Here is a 9,516-nt window from a genome sequence, read left to right on the forward strand (position 1 = left end):
TGTCTTGTGTGTTGATGTGTTTCCCACATTGTGTGAAAGTGTATAAAGTTATAATTGTAAAAATCATGGTACTTTGTTTTGTAGAAAAAATCTCAATTAATCCTTATATTAAACCTAAATCCCTGTCACTAGAAGATGTCTAAAGCTTAAAGTTTGTACCAGGAAAATATCGATTTTGCTTTATTGGCTATTTTTGGTACATCCCTTTAGTATAAATTAGATCAGTTAGTATCAGTAATTAAATTTTCTGTTGAGTAGGGGTACACACCCGAGGGTACATCGTAATGGCAATTTTCAGAAAGGAAAGCATTGTTGACGGATGATTATGTAAATTTCGGAGTAAACATTTTTCGTGTCGCAGATTGCGGAAGGGAACGATCAATCATTCCACATTTTTCATAATGGTGGCTTTTGAATGCAGAATAGGTTCCTGTTTCCGTCGACTACTGAACATCTTGGCAAATTGACATGCGACTTTAAAAAAAACAGTATAGGTATTCAGTTCATAATGGAATTTTCTCCGGCGGACGGGTGCATATTTCCATTTATTACTGCAAATTGGGGGTGGGTCACTATTATAATTTCGTTTTCTTTGTTTGCGCAGTCCAGTTCTTAAGTGAAATATCAAATTAAACCAGTTTTTTTTAAACGTGTGGGAGCTTGAAATCACAATACGTTAAAAGCGATTAATACAAATTTTAATTGGCGATCTACTTAATTAAATTCTATAGAGTATTGTTCTCATAATAGCTTTAGGAAGTGGTAGGCCCTAGTGAGTCGGAGATATAGGAGATAATCTTATCTCAGCAGGGTTTTTGTTGCAAAAAAATAGGCGACAAAAAGTTACGCCGCTTTGAGAACACCAGTCCACATTATAGAAATATAATTCAGCATAATTCCCGTGTGTGGGATCTTTCAGGACAGTCTGGTTTTTCCTAATTGGCTTTAAAAGAAAAATGGTTGACTTAATTATTAGTCATATTGAAAAAGGCGTCAATTAATGAATGAAAAAGTAGGGGGGGGGGGGGAGATTAATCTGTAAGAACCATTTTACGGCATTCGGTTCTAGGCCGCTGGGGTATTCACTGCGTGGTTCAACTTCACAGTTTTGATTTTACGAGAGAGACCGTTGCTCAATTACGTTAGACGAAATTGGGTTGGTGCGGTACATTTCGTCCGAGCTTACCAGACTGAAGGTTTCTATTTTTTCGGGAATTGATTTGAAATTTTAATTTTTCGCGAGTTTTCCGCGTATTAAGAAGATGCGATGGAGTCTTTAACTACGCGAGTACTGTGGTCGAGCATATGGATCGGCGCGTATTCACGACCCGGGTTAGCGTGTAGTACAGAGTTTAGTAATTAGGAAGCCAGAAGACTACTCAGTAACTCCAATCGGGGAATAGATTGAGTCTATGAGAGCACTTCTCTGAAAAAGAACAGCTTGTACGCAAGCTAGGATTAAAAAAAGAAGGGATAAATAAAGATAAAAAGATACATGGTGTGACCTCTAATGACAAAAGAAGGAACTAAGGTAAATGAAACACTCAAACTAACTGCATACATCTATACTATACCGACAGAGGACAGAGGCGTAACGGTTACTAAACAACTTTGGAAGGCTCTTAATTTTTATAATGAATAAATTATAAACTTTTGCAAAAGATTTATTCGCTATTTAACGATTAAGATACAGTTTTTGTATATAAATTTTTTACTATTTCTCTTACGTTAACAAAATTCGCATTATTAATAGATAGGAATACTTTAACTCTAATCATTATCTAAAATTTATTGTCAGCTTCACCTGACCTTACAATGCTATCCGCAATCGCGGTTTTTTTACAACTATATCAAACGCTGTTTTCTTTAAACGAAAGGAACTTTTTTCACAAAAATATCAGAGAAATTATTCTGAAAGTTTCGGCATGATATGAAAGGTATGCCCAAGTTTTTTCCCTTAAGATTGTCAAACTAATATCCTAATACCCTAAAGTGATCACATGAAGTCGGCCGCTGTAGTTAAAGCCGATCGAAATTGTTGGGTCTATATGAACGCCGCTGGTGCTGGCAGTGTTGTCATTTTTATTGCATGCTCATTTTAGTTTAAATGATATGCGTCCGAAAAGCTACGGTCTACGTTAGTAAGAATATAAATGTTCGCTCTTTAATCTTCCTTAATATGTCTATACATCTCAGTCCGAAGCCAAAACCCTTACAGCCATTTTGTTGTTGGAGTAAACCTGCTGTAGTCGTTGTAGCTGCGCGTGCTTTGAGCTTTATAAAAAATATAGATAATACCCGTTATTGGGAAGATTTCTAAGAACGAAATTCTCTATTGTAAGCAATAACAACCTTTGTTTTGGGCCAGAACTGTCCCTGCCTTGAACAAAACAGCATAGACTCTAAACAGGTACCTCTCTATAACAAATATAAATCTAAAACCTTAAACGTTTAAAATTTTGGTCCTCCCATATAAAATGGTATAAAATCCTAAGTGTCCAATTCTGATCGGTACGTTAAAGGAGAGCGTTAGGAAACGTCACACTGTCGTCACCCTATCAACCTCAACGTATCGAACAGAATTGTCACTGTGTCAGCAAATCACACCCTTTTCGTCAATAATCGCCGTATCCGAGGACAAACTTTTCAGTCGCGTCTGCAAAAAGGAGCGCGGCCGTCTTCTGCATCTCTTCCAGGCGATCGCGCACGTTGCAACGGCCGAAAGCAAAATCGCCAGCGCTACTAAAAATAAGTAGAGCGGAGGCAACTGAAACAGAAGTGAACAATGAGTAAGTGCCTCGTCGATTCCTGATGGGCAGTCTTCCACGCCGTTGCACCACACGCTGGCGTTGATGCACGCGTCTAACTCGGGGCATCGATACTGGCACTCGTCCGCCTTCACCCATAAAAGCCCCAAACCGTTCGGCGGCACTATCCTCCTGAAATAAAAGCAAAACGATTATTACTCCCCCTTTCGAAGTGCACCGAACGCTTAATCGCGCGACATTAAAAGCACGTCGCGTGATTGCGGCGGCGGCGATCTAATTTTTTATTAAAAAGTCACCTCCCCAGCCGAGCGTAAACTGAACTTTATGATGGCGCGATTAAATCTGATTACCAGCCGATTGTGACGTCACGTTAGTTGAATAATGGATTAACTATACCTGCGTATTTTTTATGCTGCTCATTTCACCATTAATGCAATAGTAGTAAACAAAGGGCGCTACTAAAAATACAACGTACAATAGCGAATAAAACTCTAGCCGTCTACGTCAAGTGGCGCCCAACGTGGGGCGTTCGCAGATAGTATTTACAGAATGACCGACGACGAAGCGCTTTTGGGAAAGAGAATGTTACCGAAAACTAGAGATATTGAACGTAACAGGAATCGCTAGCTTCCGACTGAAAAATCTCTTACAGCCGGCTGGGTGGACGAGCAAAGAAAATTCGCCGTAATGATACGAAGAATTTTATAGGGGAATTTTTACCACTCGGTTCGTATTCGGAAACCAGACTTTTGATCCGGCTCATATTCAACAGCACTGATCCTTAAACTCGTAGAAATCGATTGGCGAAGGTTTAACATCGCTGGCTCTTTCTGTTCTCGAGTTAGACGGGGAACAGACAGACGGACAAAACTTCACATAAGGGGAATTTTATTTCTTTCCAAAAATTGCCCTAAAAAGACAGCTAAGAAAATTTTCTTACATACCGACAAAATACAGGGCGTTTCTTAATAACATGCTAATATTTAAAGGGGCACTTTTTGGGCCCATTTTAAGAAAAAAATTTCCTACGTATGTCCAAAACGTCTTAATTTTTGAGATACAGGGTGTTAAAGTTTTAAGAAAAACACCTTTAATGTCATTTTCATACCAGTTTGAATATTTTTATGAAATTTGGTATACAGCGTATATGCATGAAAGATCATTTTTTACCTAAAAAACTTTCCAACAGTGGCGTCCGTACTAGACTCAGACTAGATATTTGTGAAGCAAAAAGTGGTACGCCACTGCTTTCTCTTAAAATAAAAGTTATGTTTAGATTCAATTTAGCACAAATTAGTTTTCGCATACAAAAATTAAATTCGTTTATTTGTAATTTGGTAGTAATAAGAATTAAAAACGATCTAGTAGGTAATAAGCAGATTTTGTTTTGTTTTGCAAACATAAACACTTTTGACAGTTCTCTACCTCGCCTAGTTGTCAAAATCACGCTTGAAAATGACAATAGAAAAATTGATGTTTTTCTTAAAACTTTATCACCCCGTATCTCAAAAGTGAAGACTTTTTTGACATACGTTCATAGACAGTTTTTTTTCTTAAAATGAGCCCAAAAAATATTAGCATGTTATTAAGAAACACCCTGTGTAGCACCCAAGTAGATTAATTTCTTAAGAGAAGTTTCTGTAAAGGAAGAAGCTCCCTTAAAGTGGTTGATACAAAAAATTCTACCTGGAAGTAGTCGTAAAATTCTCTGACACGGTTTAGTCCAAAGACCATATGCCCTGCCATATGCCCATTAAAAAAAAACTTGCGAAAATTCTCTCAAAGAACAGTGTATCTCAGCTGTTTTTAAAGGTAGAGACTTTTTGGGACGTTATCATATCTTATCTTACTACTCATGAAACATAGAACAATTTTTACGTACAATCCAGTGGTATAGTAAGAAAAAATTTAGGATCACCGTTTCTGAGATTTGACACAAATTTCGTATTTTTTAAATGCAACACTGTACATCTTACGTCAATTTTTCTTGTTCCTGATGTATTTTAGCCACGGACCAAAAATAAAATCCTTATTTTTTACGGATTTTAAACAGGATGGCCATGGAGCGTCTCAGAAACGGTGGTACAAAAATTTTTTTAACTACGCCACTGGATTCTACGTAAAAATATCTGAAATAGGCACCTTTTTTCTGTCTTACATGGATAGTAAAATGTGATAACGTCCCAAAAAGTCAAACTTTTCGTTTTCACCCTGGATCTCAGAAACAAACGTAGCTAGATTGATTCTGTTTGTTCGAAAAAAGGAAATTTTTGATTGACCTTCGCCAAATACTTATCATTTTCTTAAAATTTCAAATGGCACCCCTATAAAAAATTATAGCTTTGGATAGCCAAAACTACAAAATTTCTACTGATAGCAAGACACCTGGGTGCCGAAGATCGTGTTAGGTTTTTGTTCCAAACGTTTACTTTCTTGTGTGATTAAACGAACGTGTACAATGGTTCCGAGTTTTCTGATACTTATTTCGGTGGGTGCCCTACACCAGTGGCACCACCTCTACACCTCGACAACCCGAAGTTTCGGGAATTATAAAGAGCTAAGTGCAAACTATTATGAATTCAATTCAATTAATCATTGCTAAATGAAAAGAAATTACGTTTATTAACTTCATGAATAGTGTACAGTGTGCCCGAGTCTGCAACTGCAGTTTTTAAAGATAGAGACATGGGGTTATTATTTTACGTTTGAACTTTTGAGTGAGCGGGGTTTCAGTCAAGGCTGCTCTACCAATCCAACCCACTATACATTTGTAACTATCCATGCTCGAACCAGGGACCCTTAGTACCATAGTCGCGCTTCAACGTCACTGCACCACACAGGCTGGCTTATAGAGAATTATTCGGAAAAAAATTAATAATTTGGCAACTTTGCAAATTTGAGGTTATGTGCAAAAGTGTAGATATAAAAGATATTCATTTTTTAATTCCTTTTTTTACTTCGAACATCTTCCTCTAAAATTAATAGTTTTGTCACAAATTGCAAAATACCACTTTCCACCCCCTTTTAACCCCCGATTTCGCCCGCGGACAAATTCAGTTGTTTTAATTATTTTTTCCCAATTTCTAATCATTTCTACTGCATGAAAATCCCGCGGTGGATCGGGAACTAATTTTTCACGTCTGCACAATTTTGGAAATGTACGAAGTTTTGGAAATATTGAGTATGAAAAATTTTCCTTTATTCTATGACGAGATTTGGGAAATAAAGAAATATGAAAATAAACGACAAAAAATTTTCCGTCGACTCTGAGAATAAACCCTAAAAGTCGAACCATTCAATTTTCATTAAATTGACTTCCGTCGAAATTCCCAATTAACTTTAGATTCAGTGACCACGACAACGGAGAGAATGAAGTTAGGTGCAATAATTGCTGAATTATTTTCACATAATACAGATGGCATCAGGAAGGGAGGAAAGCAGAAAAAAAATAATTTCTCCGCGCTACATTAAATTGATTTATCTCGATTTCGCGCCTTCGTATTATGGTCATTTGTAAATCCGGTCACGGAACGAAATATATACTTTTCTAAAGGGGATAGCCTAGTGGGGTGATTTATTTCTTTGTAATATTGGACTTACCTTCGCGCTAGTTCCAGCCAGGAGACCGCGTACGAGCCGGATTCCTTTCCCAGAAACTCAACGGCGATGGTCTTGGAAAGCTCGTTTCCCAAATAGTCGATTTCGACTTTATCGACCGGCAACGGTCTCGGTCCATTAACGCTATCGGTTTGCCATCCTTCGGAAAAGACCTCCACCAAGTTATGTCGGCGTGACGACATAATGTAGGGGCAGATCACCGCAGAGTATAGGGCCGTATGTACCGTGATCCGGTTCGATGTTCCGCAACGAGTCGACGTTACGCTCGTTTCGTTCCCCAATTTGCTCGAATGCTTCATGATAACTCCGCTTATTTTTACGTAGAGAAACTTTTTTGGTCCCGGAATTATGACGCGCGGGTAATTTTCGCAGTTGAGCTGCGAAATAAAGAAAAAGTCGTTAGCCGTAATTGGAAGGATTCGTATTGGGTACGTACCTCATCCGGCGACTCGCTCGGATAACGGAAAATAATCTCACCGCTCGGCCCTTGTCTTCGCAGGTTACGCGAGCATATTGGGGTTCGAATAAATTGCCACGTGCCCTCAAAAAATAACGTGCTGAAATCGTCGGATGAATTCATTCCGGTCACGTCGAATCTGACTTCTAGCACATTCGACGTCGAAATGTAAGTGAAGGGGAGATTAGCCCCGTCACTCCCCGAGCAGAGACAATCTCGCGGAACAGCCGGTACGTCATCCCAAGGCACTTCAAAGAATCGAACCGTTGCGGAAGTATTTCCATAGCAATGGAGGCGATCGGTGTTCGGATTAACGCGAGTCTGACACTGACGCTTTTTAAATACTAATTGCGTTAGCGTTATCTTGACTTTTTCGTCTTTCTGCGCCTCGAAGTGGTAGACGCAGCTGTAACAGTAAGTACATGAATTAAAGTGCTTATTAATTTGTGCTGATTTGTGCGACGTCTCCCCCTTTTGTGCTTCTTCACTAAAAGTTATATTAAATCTTGAATCTCAGTTTGGGACATTTATTGATAATACATTTACGACATACTCCTTTGAAACCGATACACTGTATAAACTAAGTCAAGGTAAAATTAAAACATTATGCTTCGATCAACCGTGTAACGCCAACTCTGAAGCCCGGCAGCCCCTTTGGTTTTAAAAACGCAGTTGTTCTCTTTGGTGTTATTTTTATCTCGCATTTAATTTGGACGTGCTGATATATTTATATCACGTTGTGTTACCGCAGGATGAGCACCATGTTAGGTTGAGTAAAAAATGTTGTAACGACACATCATCGATTACTATCGCTCCTTTTTTGGACATTAGGAAGTAGTATCGGATTTATGGCTCAGTGGTAGAGCATTGGGTTATAAATCCGGAGGTCGGGTGTTCGAACCTGGGTTGAGGTGAATTTTTCATCTGTGGCGGAGATGGAAATTACCTTAGACCAGTTCCGAGCATTCTACCGGCTACTCCGAATTAGGTTTTCCTGCAGTTTTCCTAATTCGTAAGGTAAATACCGGAGTAGTATAGACCAATTTAAGACCTTCTGCAGAGGCACCTCTAAATAGCATTATGCGGGTCACTCTGTAATTGGGCGCATGCCTGTTGAGGGCCCAAAACAAGAGAGGGATAAAATTAAATTAAAATTAACGATTTGCCAAATCAAAACTTGGCTTAAGAAAACTGGTGGACCATACTCCCATGGTTGACAAAATTGTGGTACATTCGATCCTGGTGGGGCCAGATTGAACAACATTGATTGAGCATTTATGCTGGATTATTGAGCACTAATGGGACGCTATAAGCATACAATTGAAGAACTGACACAAACATACGCTGACAGCTTCAAAATTTCATCTTTTCTATTAGGTACTCGCAATCTTGATAACTCTTTGTCGACTTTAATGACTAAATACGAAAGAGAAGCTTAGCCTCTCTATGTTCTGAATTGCTGGGCGACACACACACTCGAATTATTAATTTTCCGGATACAACTCTTACTTGCTTCAAGTAAACAAATCTCCCCATCAAAATAGACGGACGCCATCTTCACATCCAACGGGCTGACTGCCCAAACACCCAAAAAACAACGTTTAAAACGTGTACTAATACTGTCGCGCCAACACCGAACAAAAAGCCCCGTTTTTCGTTATCTTCTCGTATTTAAAGGATCTCCTCTCTTTCACTTAAAATAATCTTCTTAGACTTCAATAAAGCCAGCTTCGACAGCACGCGTCCTCCGTCCCCACTTACGCCGAGAAACACGCACATCTTCGCATCTTCTTATCAGAACCACATGTGCATTATTTAAATTTTGCCTAACAATAAAACTTCTTATCGCAAACGACCAGACGTGTCTTACTTTTAGCACCTTATCAAAATTGAACAATTTACAAAAGCGATAAAATTAAAAACGAACATTTCGCATCTACACAAATTTCTAAAAGGAAAAACCAATACTGAAATACAAATTCAAACGAAACGATCACGCTTTCTGTTTATTCGTAAAAAACCTACCCCATTTACTAAAAAATTCAAATATTTCACATACAGAGTGCCCCACCTTTATTGAAGGTGCTGAATCAAAAATAGGCGTTGAAACCTTTTACCATCTTTAAAAGTCCACTTAAAACTAACAATTTTTAAGAGTTTTTAAATACTTTTTGTCTAGTTTTCATGGATCTCCTATAATGAACTACAAGTAAATTTAGCTCTCATACTGCAGCGAGTTCTGGTCTTACCTGGGGGAGGGGGTTTGTGTCCAAGAATTCTGTTAGGTGTTAAATTAGGGTCCGTTAACTTGCCCCCCCCCCCCCACTGAGAGATTTGATAGTCGTATTATTTTGAAATGAATGCGCTCGTTATGCGCTCATATGCGCCACCGATAATAACTCTTGCGCCATTATCGTTCTTTAGAAATCCGAAAAAAACATTTGGGGGGGGCCAAGTGAACGTAGCCCCCCCAGTACGTATTTTGTCCCTTGTAACTAGGTCACCTGATACATTTGGTTATGCGCTCAATTGAATTAAAGCTAGCGCCATTACGGTTAAGCCGTGACAAATTTTCAAAAAGTGGGGGGCCAACTTAACGTTTTTAAAAGTTACTTTTTTTTAAACATCTTTTCATACGAAATTGTACTCTCAGGTATGCGCTGAAATGCGCCG

The 9,516-nt window shown here is 38.7% G+C and overlaps 2 protein-coding genes across 3 annotated transcripts in view; one reads left to right on the forward strand and one right to left on the reverse strand.

Annotated features, from left to right (window-relative positions):
- Window positions 1-9,516, forward strand: part of LOC116176514 (origin recognition complex subunit 5-like) — a 566,782-nt gene that overhangs the window by 16,833 nt on the left and 540,433 nt on the right. The gene's annotated exons all lie outside the window — the stretch shown is intronic.
- LOC116175593 lies at window positions 1,652-8,398 on the reverse strand. The gene is made up of 5 exons (XM_031493782.1): window positions 8,353-8,398; window positions 8,187-8,259; window positions 6,823-7,249; window positions 6,369-6,763; window positions 1,652-2,939 (listed from the first exon to the last, which is right to left on the reverse strand). Exons 1-5 carry the CDS (start codon window positions 8,396-8,398, stop codon window positions 2,594-2,596), a joined length of 1,287 nt encoding a protein of 428 aa, XP_031349642.1. The 3' UTR covers window positions 1,652-2,593.

Source organism: Photinus pyralis, unplaced genomic scaffold, assembly GCF_008802855.1.
Source record: "Photinus pyralis isolate 1611_PpyrPB1 unplaced genomic scaffold, Ppyr1.3 Ppyr1.4_LG7, whole genome shotgun sequence".
In the NCBI taxonomy this organism is placed as follows: Eukaryota; Metazoa; Arthropoda; class Insecta; order Coleoptera; family Lampyridae; genus Photinus; species Photinus pyralis.